This window comes from Lissotriton vulgaris, unplaced genomic scaffold (genome assembly GCF_964263255.1).
Source record: "Lissotriton vulgaris unplaced genomic scaffold, aLisVul1.2 SCAFFOLD_388, whole genome shotgun sequence".
NCBI lineage: Eukaryota > Metazoa > Chordata > Amphibia > Caudata > Salamandridae > Lissotriton > Lissotriton vulgaris.
In genome coordinates this window covers 309100-329709 of record NW_028250124.1, presented here as the reverse complement: position 1 = coordinate 329709, position 20610 = coordinate 309100, and the positions used below count along the sequence as shown (strand labels likewise).

Genomic DNA, 20610 nt, shown 5'->3' with positions numbered 1-20610 from the left:
TGGTGTTAAAAATGTGCGTGAACTGTGCAACCTAGTGCACTCTACCGCTTGAAAAACTTATGTACTGCGGCAGAGCATCTTGGTGACTTCACAGAGTCCGGTATAGCAGAACTCCACAAACTCTGGCCTGTCCTAGTTACATCTAAATAGGGAGATTATCAGGACTCAGCTAGACCTGCAACTTCTATTCACCTTAACGGGTTAAGACTCTGTACATAACCCATGCAGAAAGAAAATGAAGATTGATTTACACCCACCTGCCCTCATGGAGTCACTAATGGAGTGGGGATAACAGTGGGAGTTATAAATGAGGAATCACCCTAAACTTGATAAAGAACACCCAAACTACAAGGGACGGCCCTAAGCCCACCTCCAACCTAGACTCTGAATGATGTGTCACTCGCACACTGCACGGATTACATTAATCAGAAACTGTCAGAGACCAGCAACAACAATATCAGATTGTAACAGAACCCATACCACAGAACAGCATCAGGCTACATACTGGATGATCTGTATATAAAAGCAGTCTACCTCGCATGTCTTCATCTAATACAGTGAACAGTTACTTTTTTAAAGGACAACCTCAAGGACCCGTGACAGTGAAATTGAAAGCAATCAGTTTTCATCAACTGAAGCAATGGCCCCTACCTCTAGTCTTACCCTTGATACTGTAACGGCAGAACTATTCAATATTGGCACATGCGTAGAGAAAGTAGACACTAAACTTGCAGAAGTCTCAGACGAGGTAAAATAAAGGTAGACAGAGCTGACCTCCTTTCACCACTGTCTTGAAACTACAGAAAATGGAATAACAGATGTGGAAACAACTGGCTGGTCTTCCTGAAAGGGAGACAAACATATGGGCAATGAGAAGCAAGATTGCTGCCCTGGAAGATAGGTCCTGCTGGTGAAATGTCTGGTTTTAAGGTGTAGCGGAGAAGTTAGAGGGGGAGGCTCTTCTTGAATCTGCAGAACATGATGCCCAAACTCCTGACAGCTGTTTTCAATGAACTGCAAGAGTTCCTGAGAGCACACAGACTTCAGCAGCAAAATGCATCTACTGCAAACTCACCCGACCAATACTTGCCTTAATCTTGCAATACCAGCAAGCAAGAGCCATACAACAAGCAGCAAAGAAAACAAAATAGGCCATTCATACATGACAATCTCCTGATTTATGTTTAGCTGATTCTTCGTTTGAAACAAATGTCCTTAGAAGGTGCTTTATTTCTCGAATTCACACAACTTAAGCAAGGGTACAATAAATACGGTCTCCTGGAGCCCCCAGTAATGTTGATCACAAGAGACAGCAAGACATAAGGTACGTGAGTTAAGAAGACCTTGAGAAATTTCTGGAGACTTTGTGCTGGACTCTCATAGGAACCCAACCATTATTCATTACACAACCAACCTCGAATATAGAACACAAGCGACCAAGAAGACACAGAAACCCAGCAGAAGACACAGAAGCACAAACATACATACATACATACGGTGCACAGTCACACGTGGATCTGCAACCTCATCATTAATCTACCCTCACACACAGATTGCAGAATGCTGCTGTCAGCCCTTTCTAAGTGGCCTTTCCTGTCTCTGTATCTGTTATATAGATCCCTCCCTAGCGACTCAAGAGACGCAGCTCATACCCGAGTACCTCTCACTGCTTCCTGCTCCTCTGAGTATCCCAAGCATCAGTGAGGGATCCGATGGCATCGAGGAGGGCTCTGAGAAGGAATCAGAGAAGGAATCAGAGAATGAATCAGACCTCTTCTACAGGTAATTCTGATGCAGTCTTGTAATATTTATTTATTTATTTCATGTATAGAGTGCTCTATCACCTAGCAGGCATCTTGGCGCTAGCATACTCAGAGTACAGTGTATAAGGGTTCCTGAGGGCTGAAGCCAGATTAGACTTTGGGGAACAGCCAGGTTTTTAGTCTCTTTCTAAACAGAAAGAAATCATGACTAGTCTCAGTCTGGCAGCTGCTACACCAAAAGTCCTGCCACCCGATTTTGCTTTCCTAACTCTCGATAGTTTAACCAATCTAGCCGATGAGGAACGGAGGCTTCTTGCTGGAACGTACCATTCAAACTTTATCCGCAGGGAAGCAGGTCCAGACCCACATAGAGCTTTACACTCTAGACAGAGGGGCTTAAACTGAATTTTCTGTCTAAGCGGGAGTCAATGCAACTCTGCCAAGGCCAATGAGGAAGAGGAACTTCTGGGCCATCCTAGGGCTAGCTTGGCTGCCGTTGACTGAATCCTCTGAAGTCTATCCTGAAGATATTTCGGAGACTTTAACAATAATGCGTTGCAGTATTCTAATCTGCTTAGAATGGTATTTTGTGCCACTGACGCACGCGCATGAGGAGGCAGCAGGGGGAAGATTTTCTGTAGAGATCTAATAATAGCAAAACAGCCTCCCACTGTTTTATTAACCTGAGCCTCCATTGTAAGTTTGTTGTTAAATATAACGCCCAGGTTACAGACCCTCTCTACCGACCTCACTGCGGTCGATTTATCTGTGGGCCAGAAATTGCTAGGCAGCACAGAAGGAACCTTACCCACTGAGCAGTAGAGCACCTCGGTCTTTGCTGCATTAAACTGCAAAGACTTTTTCTTCAACCAATGAGCCATAGCACGCAGGCAGCCATGAAACACCTCCAATGATGTTGACTGATCACCCTCCAAGGAGAGAATCAGCTGCGTGTCATCTGCATAATTTGCGATATTGATATTATGCTCTTTAATGACCGCATTCAGAGGTTTCATATAGAATTGGGCTGATTGCCAAGACCTGTGGCACGATATGCGTGATGTTGGTAAAGTCAGATTTGGTAAGGGGGGAGAGACACTGCTTGCCTCTTATCAGAGAGAAATGACTGGAACCAGCTCAGAGCACAGCCCGTCACTCCCACCTCCCTCAGCGTTCTCAGCAGGATCCCATGGTTGACCGTATCAAAGGCGGCAGACAGGTCAAGCAAAATAAGAACAGCTGCCTGACCCCTGTCTGCCCGCATCCGAAGCTCATCCATCACGGCCACCAAGGCCGACTCAGTGCCATGTCAGGCCGAAAGCCAAACAGAGAGGATTAAACATCATCTGAAGACAATGGTGAGTGATATGCAGTCTGGACAGGGGAGCTGAAGGACCCACCTCTTTTATCTAGTAGTGTGTCTGATGCAGTCTGTTCAGAGTAAATGAATTATACTCAGTGAATTATAGACAGTGGTCTGTGCAGGGCACTGAAGGAATCACACCTAATCGCAGCACAAGAGTTTTTTTTTGTTTTGGGAAAAGGGCATCTTTCAAGCACAAAATGCCTTTTCCAATGGAAAGTGAGTACCAATCTATCACTTTGCACCACTTTGTGCCACTATATAATGGAGCAAAGTGCTAGAAAATCTAGGCCTGACTGTTATTACCCTCTCTTGGCACCAACTGACAGTGGCATGGTATCACCTTTGGTGCACAGAGTGAGTCATAGTCCAGAGCCGGCACCCACTGATGGTTACTGAGTTACTGTGACACACACAGGGAGTGACTGAATAGTTTTTGTACACACTGAGAGTCACTGACTTGTCATGGCGCTGACTGATACTGACATGGTACCAAAATATATAGCTTTTTAAAATATGAATCTGCGCATATATCAACCCCACAATAATGTCTAGCAAAATCTTGTCAGAGTAAATGGATGTGGGGTTAGAGTAGTAAATATATACTTCCCTGTGTATGTTTACCTTGTATGTCGGTAGTGGATATTTTGTGCAGGTCAATATTCCTAAATTTGATATTTTAAAAAGCATCCACTGACAATCAGTGACTAGTCTTGACACACGAGACATAAACTCATTCTTGGCACACACGGACAATCAGTGGTTAACAATGCCACACAATGAGGAAATGGTCAGCATTGGTGAGGGAATGGTGAACACAGGCACACACTGAGAGGCTAAGGTGGACACTGGAATACACTGAGAAGCGATGGTCAGCATTAACACACACTGAGAGGGCAGGGTGAACAGTGGCATAAACTGAGTGTCGATGGCCAGCATTAGCACACACTCAGAGGCTAAACTCAGCATTGGTGTCCAGACATGCACACCAGCACAGATTGTCCAGCTGTGAAAAACACCAAATCTCTCTGGTCATCCTTGACATTAACCGAGTGTTTCCGTGGTAACAGTTTACACACATTGACAAACAATTCAGATTTTGCACGCACAATGAGCCACCGCCCACAAATGGTACTTAGAGAGAGCCACAGTCCAAAAATGGCACCTAGAGTGAGTCACAGTCCAGCCTTATATATGGCAGCTGGATAAGACTCATGCACTGAGGCACAATGCAGACATGGTACAGGCAGGAAGTTTCAGTCCAGATGTGGCACGCACTGAGGGTTACTAGCCAGTCTCTGCAGCCACACAGAGTCACTGCCATGTCTTGCATCAAACTGAGACTTACTTCCAGCCTTGGCACACATACTGAGGGTCACTCTCCTTTCTGCACAGATTGTTGGCTGGAGCCAGTACACGCTGATCAGTCTTGGTGCACACTCAGATTCATTGTTTAATCTTGGCATATCCTGAGAGCCACTGGTCCATCTTGGCAAATAAGTAGAGCCACTTACCATCTTGGAACACACTGAAACTCAGTGACCAGTCTTGGCATAAACTGAATCTCAGTGACCAATCTTGGCATAAACTGAAACACAGTGACCAGTCTTGGCAAACACAGAGAGTCAAGGGCCAATCGTGGCACACATTGAGACTCTGTGACCCACCTTGGCACACACCGAGACTCAGTGACCTGACTTGGTACAAATCGCAACTTAGTGACCAGTCTTGGCACACTTTGAGACTTAGTGATCAGTCTTGACACACACTGAGACTCAGTGACCAGTCTTGACACACACTGAGACTCAGTGACCAGTCTTGACACACATTGAGACTCAGTGACCAGTCTTGACACACACTGAGACTCAGTGGCTAGTCTTGGCACAAATCGCAACTTAGTGACCAGTCTTGGCACATATTGAGAATTATTGTTCAGTCTTGGCATACACTGAGACTCAGTGACCAGTCTTGACACACACAGAGACTCAGTGACCAATCTTGAAGTGACTTGGCACACAATAATTGAGGATATTATTACAAGGCGTCCTATGACATTGTACTCCAACAGGTGATTTACTACCTACTCCGATCCTAACGGAACCAAATGCATATCCCACGGACCTTCTTAACTTTCGCCCATCCCCACCTTGGCAAAAGCTCTTGGAGAAATGTTTGCTTGCCCAACTTTGCCATCACATTGACCATTTCCAACTCCTTGATCAATGCTAATCTGGTTTCCGCCCAGGTCATAGTACAGAGTCGGCGCTAACGCACATCGTGGATGATGCGCTTAGAATGCTGGATCACAATGAGGCATGCTTACTGATCCTTCAGGACCTTTTGTCAGCATTTGATACTGTCAAACATGATCTCCTAATTGACCTCCTAGAACACAGGATGGGGCTGTCAGAGCTGGTATTAAGCTAGTTCTCGTCCTTCCTTCAGAACAGATACCAAAGCTTCAAGGTGAACCAATCCTTGTCCCACTCTGAACCAGTCACCTTGGGGATGCCACAAGGGTCAGCATTGTCCCCAACGCTCTTTAACCTGTTTATGGAGCCTCTGACAGAAAACTTAAAATCATCCAGTATTCGCTATTGTATGTATGCGGACGATACCCAACTATAACTGATCTCACCCCACAACCAATCCCTCATCATGGAGCAATGGTTGAATCAGCTGACAGCCCTTAACTGCAGACCGCACCTTGTAGATTCAGCATCCTCTCTGGGCATCATCTAGACAAAAGCCTCAACATGCAGAAGCACATCAGTTCCCTCACCAAAGGAGCGAACTTCCAACTCAGCTTACTTAGGAAGCTCAAACCCTTCCTTCCTGCTCATGACCTATAGGTTGCTTTTCAAGCATTAGTGATCTCAGAGCTGGATTATGGTAGTTCAACACTTTGGGGCCTGCCCAGAGTTAGGAAGGTTCCTCTTAGGGTTACCCTCAACTCCATTGCGAGGCTTTTAACTGGCACAAAAAATACCACCACATCTCCCGGACTTGAAGGAACTGAATTGGCTGCCATATGAAGCTTGGATACAGCTAAAAATTGCATGAATGGCTCACTAAGCTGTCCACTTCAAGACGCTGTTGTACCATGCGCAGAAACTGGAACTCTCCTGTGGTTCTAGAGCCTCCTGAAGTGACTGCCCCCTTTTGCTTAAACCTCAAACATTCATGCCAAAAAGGACTATAACTGAGCGTTCTCAGGGAAGGCTCCGAGGATCTGGAACTCCCTTCCCCCTGAAGTCAGGGTGAACCTGTCTACTGTCTTCTTCAAGAAAGAAGTCAAAGGGCTCCTGATGAAGAAATTTCTGCCTTAGCCTGGCACCTTCCTCTGATTCTGGGGCGTTACCCGTTGACTTTCCCCAGCCACCTTGTTCATGAGTTGGTCAGACAATTCCAGACTGTGATCTTTCTGTTCCCTCTGTTGTTTATGATGTGTTTTGCTGTGCCTTCACAAGATTGCTGGACAATTTTGACTTTGAATTTGTCGTTTTGGTTGCTCGGTTTTGTATCCTTATTACCTTGTGATGCATAATCTTTAAAGAGTTCTGATACCCTCGCTGGTCATGTTCGCGCTAGATAAAACTTTCAGAATAAATAAATATATACTACCACATGTAAAGTTAAATGAAGGATTCTGTGATTTCTTCTCCAGGTGGCCGTGAGATTCCTCGTTTAAGGACGCAGGCGATAACCCTGGGAGTGATGATTGCAGTCAACATATTCATAAACATCGTGCTCTACCGTCTGGGTAAGAAGAGTGGAGTTGACTTTCAGACACTGTAAGACCCCCTACCCCCCGTGGCACATGAAAGAGCCTCTTTGCCTCAGACTTGATTAGAAAAGCTACAAGAAAAGAAATAGACATTCCAGACTCTACATTGTAACCACAGAATTACAAGTGAGGAGGTGGTCGTGGGCCGCAGCAGGAATGTCTTAAACATTGTTTAATATGTTGCGGAAGGTTTCTGAAGGGAGCGCCGTGTTCAGTGATGATGATGATGGTAATGAGGATGCTGAAGATGGTGAGAATGAGTGTGACAATGGTGAAAATGATGATGATGGTTATGATGATTATTAGTAGTTAGTGTTCTGAGCGGTGACAATTGTTGATGGCTCCTGAAGGGGGCGCCCCGGTCACTGATGTTTGATGACTGTCACACGTGGGATAGAAAGGTTTGCATGGAATGTGAAAGTGCTGTAAATACCTGCACTGACTCCGATTGACTGAAATAGGAGCTCCCACATTCAGCGAGGCCGGGCACAAATAATTCATCTTAGAATGTACTTGATAAACTAAACTGGCGAACCAGCCACAGATTCTGGAGTGACACTTATTAAATCGAACAATACATTTGTTGAGTGTCCAATAAGCCATCTCCAAGGGTGTTTGGGGTTCACCAAACCCAATAAAACAGTGAGGAAAGTGTGACAATGCAGAGAATGTTCAGCACAAATGCCTTAAAATGATGCTGAGATGCCTCCACATGTCATGAAATAACAGTCTTAGCAGCAAGTGTTCTCTGGCACCAAGGAGCAATGGCAAGCCCACTGGGGTAGAGGACAGAAGGGGCAGTGGCCCACACTGGCTTCAGTTCCTGAGCGCCCCACGCCTGACCTTCAATGGGCGGATTTGCAAGAAGAACTGAGCAAGATGATGGTTTTTTGTGTAGCAAACCTCTGGGAGATCTGAGCACCTGTGGAGAAAGGTCGATCTGTGGTCAGGAGGGAACAGCAAGGGGCAGCTCTTAATTTGCAAAACAAATACGTGTCAGGGGCTTCGTCATGCAGATTGCTCCACTCATTGCCCCTGGAAACTCTGCCAATGACAGATCTAACCCAGCTATTAAGCAGCACACTACTGCAAGTGTGACCATTCAGACTATTCCAAGCCCCCAAAGCTATCAGAGCGGCTGGGGCAGCAGGAATTAGTCATTTATAATGTATGTTGAATTAATAAATAACTGCTGTTCTCATCTCTGACTTAGACAAACAGCGCCACCTTGTGGCAGCATGTCATAAGTGCCTGTGTGGACAATTAAATGCCAGAGCTGAGCACCAAAAAAACTCCTGTCTCAAATTAAGCCCTGGGCAGAAGTAAGTACACATTCTTGATAGTGTTCTCTATGGGGCAGATCAAGCAATACTGCTGGAGGCAGAGGACTGAAAAGGCCATTATGCAGCAGAGGAAAAGTGAGAGATCGATGCTGCCTCCGTGACATGAGGTGTGTGAGCTAAAGTGAGATGAAGTGAAGGAGGCATATTTATGGCTGATAATTGAGAGATAAGTCATGATGATACCTCCTGTGGACTCACAGATTAACACTTAAACAGAAATCACAAGGCTGACATGATCCTCCTGTGAGGCTGACATGATGAACACATGAGACTGACATTAGCCGGACATGGTCTTTATAGTGGATAAGAGGCGCCACCAGTGGTCTAGGCAGGATGCCCGTAAGGGGTCTCCTCGAAAGGACCCTATGAACCCACTCACCTGAGAAAAATAATGAAAGTGCCTCAAAAGGAACAAAGCTGAGAATTCAGGTTTCCAGATATGACTCTACTTCTCGGCCCTCCACATACTCAGGCAGGCCCATCAATCTTATGTTATTTCGCCGTGACCTGCCCTCTGCATCCTCTGCATGCTCCTCAAAGGTGCCAACCTGCTCATGTAGTGTATGCAGGAGGGCCTGCATGTCTTGTGTCTGCGGTTGGATAGTTGCCAGCAATTTTTAGGTTAAGTGAATCCTGTTGGAGAGTTTCCGATGATCGTCTCTCAGTAGCTGGGATCTGTTGCTACCGCGTCTATTTTACACAGTCAGTGTGCCAATAAGAGTGACCCTTGAATGGGGAAAAGGAATCCAGGGGCCTCTAGGCATTCCCTGCACAGTGAAAGGTGGACCAGCGGCTTCTAGAAAGGACTGCCATGGGACAGCACCTTTTCAGTGATAGAACACACACAGCACAGTATGCCCTTTATTTAATATTGGTCCAGAATGTCATTGGTTCAAGTTGCTTTTCAGACACTTACGATCTTCGAGAAGGAAAGTTACACAGTGTCTACACACTTTATTGGTGTGGATTTACATGTTTCACAAATTCTCAATTTTTTCCAAAGGTACTACTGGAAAGGTTTTTGAATTACGACCATGGAAAGGCATTTCAGCATGCGCAATTGTACATAGCATACAATCCTGCATAGAAATATGCCCTGGCATGAGACCATTTGGTCTCTCTTTATTTTCCTTTAAAGGATTTTTTCCCCTTGGAAAAGCCCCTTCACCCCATCAATTTTGGATGCTTTCCCTTCCGTTACTGTGCAGAAAATGGATTTACTCCTGTCTGTACCATGGGGCAAATGTAATGTTTGACGGATGGTATTCTGTCTGTCAGGGTGGCGGAGGACAATACATCAACCATCCTGATAGAGCACTGTCTGACAAATTTAGAGATGGCCACCGGCCCAGCAGTCGAGCATCACAGCCTTTCCATTCAAGGGCAAAAGGTCTTGTGGACAGCAGCTGTTAGATTGAACTGCCATCCACAAACGTTTTAACATTATTTTGTATTTCAAAAAGAAAGTTCCACACTGGAAGTTTGTATTTGAAAACACAAGAAACGAAGGACCCCCACACCTTGGAAGTTTTCTCCTAGAGTGTGGGGAACACTGTTGGTTTTTTCCATTCCCCACTGCCAGGTTGTTCCTGGTGGCGACACACTGGAACAAGCATTTTCAATGCAATAGGTCTCGCATTCACACATGGTTAAGCTATTGGCATTGTAAATGACAACGCATTTTATTTATGTTTTGGGTTTAAAACATAAATAAAAGCCCTTGTCATTTATAGTACTAATAGCTTAAACTCTCACAAATGCGAGACCTGTTGCATTGCAATAAAGGGCCTTCTCGGCCGCTTGTTAGATTGTAAATATCATAGGAAGAGACAGGCCAGTGACCTCTTCAAAGTAGTGATAAACAGTGCAGTGAAGAAGATGTGTAAGTGTTGTAAATTACACAGACACAAGGTGTAAAGTGAGAGTGGCATATGATCTGAGCTATAAACACTAACAAAGTGCTCCAACACCTTTCGCTCTGTGATTACACTGTTGCAGCTCAGGAGTAACAACGGGGAGAGAGGGATATTTCCTTCCTTCTCCGTGATTTGAGTGTGCAGTGTGGCATTGCGTAATGTCATTGCAATCTGTGGCATAAAATAAAACACTCCAGCTGTATTAGGGCCCTGTCTTTACCTCCTGGTGCTGGGCGGGCTGTGCTTTATGCCAGGATTGTAGGGAGGGATAGTCTCAGCTGCAGCTCCGTCATCGTACAGTGCCCCTGTTATAACTAGTGAGCGAGAAGCGCTGATGTGGTGGTATTGGTATTGGGGGTGGTGGTATTGGTGGTGTTATTGTTGATGGTGGTATTGGTGGTGGTGCTGGTACTGGTCGTGGTGGTGGTATTGGTTGTGGTGGCATTGGTGGTATTGGTGGTGGTATTGGTGGTGATGGTATTGGTGGTGGTGGTGGTATTAGTGGTGGTGTTGGTTGTGGTGGTATTGGTGGCAGTGGTATTGATGGTGGTAATAGTGGTGGTATTGGTGGTGGTATTGGTTGTGGTGGTGGTGGTATTGGTGGTGGTGGTGGTATTGGTGGTGGTAGTTGTGGTGGTGGTATTGGTGATTGTGGTCAAATTAGCCGTGGTCGAGGTATTGGTGGTGGTGGTATTGATGGTGGTATTGGTGGTATTGATGGTGGTATTGTTGGTGGTATTGGTGGTGATATTGTTGGTGGTGGTGGTATTGGTGGTGGTATTGATGGTGGTATTGGTGGTGATATTGGTGGTGGTGGTGGTATTCGTTGTGTGAGTTGCATTGGTGGTGGTGGAGGTGGTGGTATTGGTGGTGGTATTGGTTGTGGTGGTAGTGGTATTGGTGGTGGTATTGATGGTGGTATTGGTGGTGTTGGTATTGATGGTGGTATTGATGGTGGTATTGGTGCTGGTATTGGTGCTGGTGGTGATGGTATTGGTTGTGGGTGTGTTATTTGCATGGTGGCGGAATTCGCTGTGGTTGAGGTATTGGTGGTGGTGGTTTTGGTGGTGGTATTGGTGGTGGTATTGATGGTGGTATTGGTGGTGATATTGTTGGTGGAGGTATTGATGGTGGTATTGGTGGTGATATTGGTGGTGGTGATGTTGATGGTGGTGGTGGTATTGGTTGTGGGAGTTGCAGTAGTTGTGGGGGTATTGGTGGTGGTGGTATTGATAGTAGTATTGGTGGTGGTGGTATTGATGGTGGTGATATTGGTGGTGGTATTGGTGGTGGTATTGGTGGTGATACTGGTGGTGATATTGGTATTGGTGGTGATATTGATGGTGCTATTGGTGGTATTGGCGGTGGCATTGGTGGTAGTGGTGGTGTTGGTGTTGGTGGTGGTGATATTGGTTGTGGGAGTTGTATTGGTGGTGGTGTTGGTGGTGGTGGTATTGGTTGTGGGAGTTGTATTGGTATTGGTGGTGGTGGCATTGGTGGTGGTGGTGTTGTTCTTAACAAAACAGGTTTTTGAAAAAACAACCTGTCAGATGGCTTTAGTGCAGATGACATTTATCAGAGATGTGCTGTTGTCAGCTTCAGCCCATTAGCACAGGATTATGTGCTACCTGGAATTGTCATGGCTTAATTCTCTAATCATTGCTAAATTCATTTTACTTGGGGTGTTGAAACTGACAAGATAATGCCGGATTAAAGTGACTGAAAGCAGGTGCCCCTGTTACGGTGGAGGTGGTGGTATTGGTGGTGGTATTGGTTGTGGTGGTAGTGGTATTGGTGGTGGTATTGATGGTGGTATTGGTGGTGTTGGTATTGATGGTGGTATTGATGGTGGTATTGGTGCTGGTATTGGTGCTGGTGGTCATGGTATTGGTTGTGGGTGTGTTATTTTCATGGTGGCGGAATTCGCTGTGGTTGAGGTATTGGTGGTGGTGGTTTGGTGGTGGTATTGGTGGTATTGGTGGTGGTATTGATGGTGGTATTGGTGGTGATATTGTTGGTGGTGGTATTGATGGTGGTATTGGTGGTGATATTGGTGGTGGTGATGTTGATGGTGGTGGTGGTATTGGTTGTGGGAGTTGCAGTAGTTGTGGGGGTATTGGTGGTGGTGGTATTGATAGTGGTATTGGTGGTGGTGGTATTGATGGTGGTGATATTGGTGGTGGTATTGTTGGTGGTATTGGTGGTGGTATTGGTGGTGATACTGGTGGTGATATTGGTATTGGTGGTGATATTGATGGTGCTATTGGTGGTATTGGCGGTGGCATTGGTGGTAGTGGTGGTGTTGGTGTTGGTGGTGGTGATATTGGTTGTGGGAGTTGTATTCGTGGTGGTGTTGGTGGTGGTGGTATTGGTTGTGGGAGTTGTATTGGTATTGGTGGTGGTGGCATTGGTGCTGGTGGTGTTGTTGTTAACAAAACAGGTTTTTGAAAAAACAACCTGTCAGATGGCTTTAGTGCAGATGACATTTAACAGAGATGTGCTGTTGTCAGCTTCAGCCCATTAGCACAGGATTATGTGCTACCTGGAATTGTCATGACTTAATTCGCTAATCATTGCTAAATTCATTTTACTTGGGGTGTTGAAACAGACAAGATAATGCCGGATTAAAGTGACTGAAAGCAGGTGCCCCTGTTACGGGGGCAGCCGTTCTGCTTAATAAAACACAAGCGGTTTCAGATGAAGCAGAGCATGTCCAGCCTGCAGCAAGAGAAACTCAATAAAGTAAATAGTGCTTACAGACTAAATAAAAGGCCCAGTGAAGCTGACGAAGTAAAATGGCCCGTAGCCATGGGAGGGTACAAATCAAGCCTATTAACTAATAAGAAGGCAGCATTTACAAAAGACAATGACACAAGCCAATGGGTGCGCTTATCTCCCATACTCTACTACACCAGTCTCCAAGAGCGAGCAGCGAATGCGGTGCTGCTAGGATCGACCTAAAAAAACACGGCAGCTGCTAGAGGAAGGGAAGTCTCACATGTCATTTTTACAGCAAACCCGGCAGCCACTGGAGGCCGCTCACTCTCAGGTACAATAACCAGCGCAGAAGGTGGAGGTAGCACACTCTCAGGTACAATAAACTTCAGCAGGGGCTGGAGGCAGCTCAGTCTCAGATGGTAATAACAGAACAAACCCAGCAGCTGCTAGTCACGGGAGGTCACTGCAATAAGATCGATAACAGTCAGTCTAAAAAAAAAAGAGCTTCAGTCTCACTCAAGGAGAGAACTCCTATTAAAGAGCAATCAAGAGTGGGTGAGCGCACCGGGCAGAGTCAGCCTTCACACCTCCTTGTATTTGGGGGGGGCACCTTTTATAGGGTCAGGGCACACCTGGGGCAGCTACAGTGGGAACAAGTGAGAGGACGTACCTCGTGTTATTGGATGCACCAGCCAACGCGGTCGGTAATTGCAGGAGTAAAAAGCTTGCGAGAGCAAGGAAAGGCGAGGAGAAGCTTTCGATGAAAACAGCAACAAACCCTGCAGCCAATAAAAGCGAGAGAAGAGATCTTTCCATACAGCACGGCTCCGCAGAGACCTGTAATGACACCTCCATCGCCACCCAAGCGCAAAACTACACAGGATTGACCCCCTGATGCCATTAAATACACCATACGTGACATCTGGTAGATGCCCAACAGTCACAAGAACTTCACTTAGACCTGCTGAAAAAAAAGAAAATCTATTAACTCAATCACACAACTACTGTTGTAACTGTGGAAAATACCAACATCTGCCTCCAAGTCAATCACCAGCTTCAACCTGTCATCAGAACAGCAGTCTGCAGAGAACTGCACCCCCCCCCCCCCCGCCCAAGCCGCGCCTAGAGCCATGCTGCGTAGTGTAATCTGTAAGGAGATAGATGTACATTTCTGTGATTAAAGACCTAGCAGGTGGGGTGCAAGCGCTCAAGACCCTATAATGGTCACAGGCTCTGCTTGCTGGCAACTTTTTGAAACATACAGACGGTGGCGACAATAAACGTCAGTGGTGTCTGCTGGCTGGCTACAAGAGCACCCCCTACAGCAGCATTGGCCATTGACAAATTACTTTTCAGCACTTCAATGTCAACTTTCATCTCAGGATGGATCAAGGTGAATGAATACCTGTGGAGAAATTTTAACTTTCATCTCAGGATGGATCAAGGTGAATGAATACCCGTCGAGCAATGTTAACTTTCATCTCAGGATGGATCAAGGTGAATGAATACCCGTCGAGCAATGTTAACTTTCATCTCAGGATGGATCAAGGTGAATGAATACCCGTCGAGCAATGTTAACTTTCATCTCAGGATGGATCAAGGTGAATGAATACCCGTGGAGCAATGTTAACTTTCATCTCAGGAATGGATCAAGGTGAATGAATACCTGTGGAGGAATGTTAATTTTCATCTCAGGATGGATCAAGGTGAACGAATACCAGTGGAGGAATGTTAACTTTCATCCCAGGCATGGATCAAGGTGAATGAATACCTGTGGAGCAATGTTAACTTTCATCTCAGGGATGGATCAAGGTGAATGAATACCCATGGAACAATGTCAACTTTCATCTCAGGGATGTATCAAGGTGAATGAATATCCGTGAAGCAATGTTAACTTTCCTCTCCGGGATGGATCAAGGTGAATGAATACCCATAGAGCATGTCTAACAGAATGAGGCAGCTCAGTCTCTGGCTACAATAAGCACAGCAGTCGCTGAGGCAGCTCAGTTTCCTGGTAGAAAACTTGCAATGCAATAGGACTCTCATTTACACGAGACCTATTGCAAACAGGGCGGGCGAGATGGCACGATAAATGGGGGGCAGTGAGAAAGCACGGACTGTGGGGGCGGAGTGGAGGCACGAGAAGAAAGTAGTGCTCACAATACTACTGTGCAACACTCGAAGTAAAAGGGCCAGTAGCCATGGAAGGATAGAAATGACAACATAGCTGTCATAGGGAGTGAATAACAAGCCTAAAACCAATTGGAAGGCAGAATCTAAGACACAAGCCAATGAAAATGATGGCCAGAGAGTGGGCGGAGCTTCTACAGTGCTTCCGAACCATACTGAATACTGCATGCCGCGCAAAGCGAGCAGCGCATGCGCGCTGCCACTATAGGCTCGACCTAAACAGGACATTACGTTCTCCACCCTCAACAGTGCAAACAGCCGAATGCCCTCCCTCTGATGCTCCCTACACTGTAGGGCCATCATAGGAAATTTTCTGTCAACTATGCAAAAGGAGGCTATATCCACAGATAACCCATGGTCCGCACATCTCTAAATTTAGCGCGCGGAAGGAGAATTTGGCCAACGATAGAGGCCATGTGTATATATTTGATCAAGTGTTCTGTTGCTGCCTGACTGATTTTACTGTGATCATCACCAACAAATGTTTCACATTTGATTTAAAAGCAGAGAATGGCAGCTAAATTCTGAAATACTAATTTACCATCTTGGGATGCACAGGACAGACACATAGGGGAATATTTACAATACTTTGGCGCAGCACGGCAAGCCTTCTAGCTGTGCTGCCCTACGTCCAAAGAAACGAGCAGGAACGTACCATATCTACACAATATGGTGCATTCCTGTCTTTTCTGCCATTGCCGGCATATAACCTGCAGCCGAGCTTCAACGCAGGCGCCCTTGCACCATGGTGCCAAAACAATCAACGGAGGTGTTTTCCTCGTTCTATGTGTGCTGGAAAGAGAAAAAAACGAGGAGAGGTGTAAAACTTTCTCCTCGTTACGCCTGCGTTGGGAAGGTGTTAGTTTTGGCGCTACCACAGAGTTATGCTATGTGTAAATTTGAGGCTGTGTCAAAAAGCATATATGTTGTATGAGAACACCCACAGCAACATGGGATGCCTCTCCATGCAGAGTAAGGCATTGCCTTCCTCCATATTTACAAGGTGATGTGAAGCCATGCAGGGTGGCTTTGCGTGGCCTTGTAGATATGGGCTGGCACACTGTGCTTCAGGAGTGTCACAAAAGTGACCCTCTGGTGGTGTAAAAGTGCTGCAGGGGCATTGTGAATATGCCCCATAGTTATAATAGCACATTGAAGTTACACATGTTTAAGACTCTGCTACTGCTCCACTCCAGGGTGGAAAGTGCTGAAGAAGCGATTCGTTATTGTAACTGGAAGAAAAGTAAAGTTTGGATCGTAAGAGAAATTCACCCTTCCTTCCTCAATTAATCTCTCCTCTTTGTTTTCTCTCCCTCTCCCTACCCGCTACATCTCCCTCTCCGCTCTCTCCCTCTCCCTCTCCCTCTCCTCGCTCTCTCTCTCTCTCCCTCTCCTCTCTCTCTCTCTCTCTCCCTCTCCCTCTCCTCTCTCCCTCTTCCTCTCTCCCTCCCTCTCTCCCCCTCTCTCTCCCTCTCTCTCTCTCCCTCTCTCACCCTCTTTCTCTCTTCCTCTCTCCCTCTCTCTCTCCCTCCCTCTCTCTCCTTCCCTCTCCCCCCTCTCTCTCTCTCTCTCTCTCTCTCTCTCCCTCCCCCTCTCCTCTCTCCCTCTTCCTCTCTCCCTCCCTCTCTCCCCCTCTCTCTCCCTCTCTCTCTCTCCCTCTCTCACCCTCTTTCTCTCTTCCTCTCTCCCTCTCTCTCTCCCTCCCTCTCTCTCCTTCCCTCTCCCCCCTCTCTCTCTCTCTCTCTCTCTCTCTCTCCCTCCCCCTCCCCTCTCTCCTGGTCCCCCCCTGCAGTGGAGAGAGCAGTCTTCTACAGCCCCAGGGTGCAGAGCTGTGCTGGTCTCCGAGACGAGGCTGGGGATGGTCCAGGGTCTTCCCAGAATCCTCCGCGCTCTCTTCTGAAAACCTCTCTCTGCCTCCATCCAGGTAAACACCCTTTCACCTCTTGTTTCTGCATGTTGTGGTACATGACATGTCCATGTGTGTTAGGGTTCAGCCATGTTAGTGACGTCACTCTGGGACAGTAGATGCTGAAAGTGAGGGCGGGGTTTGATGACGCAGGGATGACGCAGTCTGGGGTAGTAGGGGTAAATACAGGCTTCTTACTACTACAGAGGGCAGCTCGATGAACATATCTGCCTCACAAGGCAAGGGTGCCAAGAGCTCTGAAGCAGCTACAATTGTAGTGCAGAGGGCCCCTCACAGCCCTGGGGCTCCTCACAGCCCTGGGGCTCTTCACAGCCCTGGGGCCCCTTACAGCCCATAGCCACTCACAGCCCTGTGGCCCCTCACAGCCCTGGGGCCCCTCACAGCCCTAGGGCCCCTTACAGCCCTGGTTCCCTTTGTTGTATGGCATTTTAGGGTCCGAGCAAAATTTACCGATTCATGCCCTTATATAGGTACAATTCACATTGCCCTTATATAGGCATAGAAATCATAACCATATTTAGATATAGCCCTTGCTGTCCAAATACAGGCATGGCTACTTCCACTCGTTCCAAAAAGCCACACCGATTTCTTGGAACACTCGGCTTAAGCAGTCAGGGACATCCCCTTGCTTGAATATTGATTTGCCCAAGAATTCATGGAGTTTTCAAAGAACTACCATTCCCTTGAGGTTCTTTGATAACGTTATTATGCCTGACTTTACATCAAACTAGGCACCTTCAAGATATAAATATGTTGTTGTTATACTTTATTCGATATGTTTCAAATCATAAAAGTACGAACATCGATATACATAAAACCAATTTACAAGTATAACATTCGTCATCTCTTAAAAAGACTTTAAAAACTATTTACAATTAAAAATTATTACAGAGAAGGTGCATTCCTATAAAATTCAACCATCTCAAAGGGTGGGCATTTAGTTTTGGATATTACATAACAATTTAGACCGTATGAACCAAGCACTGGCCAAGTACTTTGCAATCCCACAAACAATATACAGTGATGTAGTATCAGATAAAAAAATACGCAGCACAACCCTAAAATCTCTGACGCCCATTTCCCTGCACACAGGTTTGAACCATCTTGCTCTAGGAAGCTTATAGGCCTTACAAGCAAACAGGAAATGTGGCAGGGATTCTTTCTTACATGGGCAGCCAGGGCAAGTGAGATCGTAGTCCCTCACTCCTTTCCACCTCTCTGTGAACATTTTAAGGGGGAGTGTACGTATCTCATCTTCAAGAAGAGGGATCTGTCTCTTGGGATTTGTATGTAGTCCAAAAAGGGCTCTAACCTCCTCATTGGCTTATGCTCAAGGAATTGGTTCGTCAACTGCCCCCACTTTGTGCTTTTTAATTCCTCTGAGTCAACCCACTCCCAATATATTTTCCTAACAATTTGTTTATTGGGCGGGGACTGGGAGTTCCAGAATTCAACCATTCCTAAGCTCACGACCAACTGTCTCAGATTGTTCAGCCATTTTATCTTATTTGAGACATTCAGGGCAATCAGCTCATCCACTACCAAGGCATATTTTGATAATTCAGGTGTCCTTCTCAGTCGCACCCAAAACAGTAAAGGGCGGAGGCGTACTTTGTCTGCAATTGATCGCTTGCCCATGTCGATAAACAGGGGTTTCAATGGGGTTGATAGAGGAAGTGAGACCAAATCTCTCACAAACTTATTCTCGGCCATTATCAAATCCCTTACATTCTCACACCCCCACAGTTCTGAGCCATAGACCGCAGAGGCCAGTGCCTTTCCTTCGTAGACCGCAAGGGTTGCAGCTATTGGCCTACTGATGGACAACCGTTGGTTCCTCAGGATAATTCCTGAGACCCTTTTTAGGTTTAAAAGCATTTTTGCTACGTGGGAGTCCCATTTCATATTATTACTCAACCTGACTCCCAGGTAGTCAAACTCTTCCACCACAATAAATACTGACCCGTTTAGGGTAAGATTAATCTTCCTGGCTTTTTTTTTAGAGGATAACACCATCAGTTTTGTTTTTGCAGTATTTACAGTTAGCCCTCGTTCATGGCAAAATGAACTAAAGCAGTCGAGGAGTTTCTGCAAACCCGATGGGGTTTTAGACATCAGGAGGGTGTCGTCCGCAAAGAGTAGGGTAGGTGTTTTTTCCCCGGCCAGGACTGGGGCATCGGCAGGTTCCTCCCTCAAATGGTCTACCACCCCATTGATAAAGAGGGAGAACAATATGCCTACACTTGCCCTAGCAAACACACGGTGGTTCGGAGCAGCTCGACTATCTACTTGCCCGACGAAGCTCGCTACAGCAAGTGCCGAAGGAAGCCGACCCTCCAGCTGACGCACTGATCGAGAGGCTGCATTTCTCCCGGCGAGAATCCAGCTCCAGTGTTTCCAAGCTCCCCTCGCGGGGTGTTGGGAAATCGAGTCCTTAGACATAGATACCAGACCTCCTTCATTCTAAAACCTAGGTCCAGAGCTGATTAGACCCTAAGAGAAATCTTGGATAGATTCTTGGCAAAATGCTAAAAACTATGCTACACCATACTTACTTCTTCCCTCGTACTAGACTTAGGTTAGGTACATTGGGGTAGGCGTATTTTAGAAGCAACAGTTGAGTACTTTTAACCTTTGTTATTTATGTGTGCATTTATCTAAGGTTTAGAAACCATACAATGCTTTTACAGTATTATTTTATAATACTCTTCTCGTTGTATGCATTATACTTTGCAGCCAGTATTACGATTGTAGCAGTTCACTTTACTTGCATGAGAAAGAAGACTGTTCAATAAATCCTTTTATTGAAAACGCCCGTCTATCTATTTTCTCTTCACCTCTGATGAAACGGAGCATGCACGATTGACTGAGTAAAATATCTATCGATTGTTTCTATGACTCTGAAGATACGTTTATTCTTTGGTTAACAAAGTTGTCATGTTTATGCGGTTGTCAGAAACTAAACCCTTCTTGTTTATTCGAGAAAGTTTCTAAGTGACCTCTGAGCTAGCTGGCACTCACAATTAAGTCTAATATATTCGATAGAGACCTAGTCGACCCAAGTCCTACGCCAAATCTATAGGATATATTATTCCAATGTACAGAGCCTATAGGGAATATAGGAACTACACTACACCCTCACAGCCCTGGGGACCTTTATAGCCCTGGGTACCTCACAGCCCTGGGGCCCCTCACAGCCCTGGGGCCCCTCACAGCCTGTGGCACCTCACAGCCTGGGGCCCCTCACATCCCTGGGGCCCCTCACAGCCCTGGGGCCCAGTGCAACTACACCTGCTGCACACTTGGTAAGTACTCCGCTCCCTCACACCCTTCCACCTCACCCTGTGACTAGTAAATATGTTCCTAATACGTCATGTTGTAGTGTAATAAACTGTTCTGCCTCACATCACTCACAGCCCTGGGCCCGGTGCCACTGCACCTGCCGCACACTTGGTAGGTACGCCCCTGCCTCTCACCCTTCCACCTCACACTCTCACTGGTAAATATGTTCCTAGCATGTCATGTTGTATGTACTAGTCTGTTCAAGCTCACATCCCTCACAGTCCTTCATCCCTGGTCTGTGGTCCCTCCAGCACTGCTGAT

At 46.2% G+C, this 20610-nt stretch overlaps 1 protein-coding gene across 1 annotated transcript in view; it reads left to right on the top strand.

Moving 5' to 3' along the window:
* The first annotated feature begins 1651 nt into the window (after positions 1–1651).
* Positions 1652–20610, top strand: part of LOC147663360 (zinc-binding protein A33-like) — a 44215-nt gene continuing 25256 nt past the window's right edge. The window contains exons 1-3 of the mRNA XM_086950496.1: positions 1652–1782; positions 6794–6889; positions 16873–17004. Coding sequence (XP_086806622.1) covers positions 1713–1782; positions 6794–6889; positions 16873–17004 — 298 coding nt within the window. The 5' untranslated portion in view covers positions 1652–1712. The remainder of the gene's footprint in view (positions 1783–6793; positions 6890–16872; positions 17005–20610) is intronic.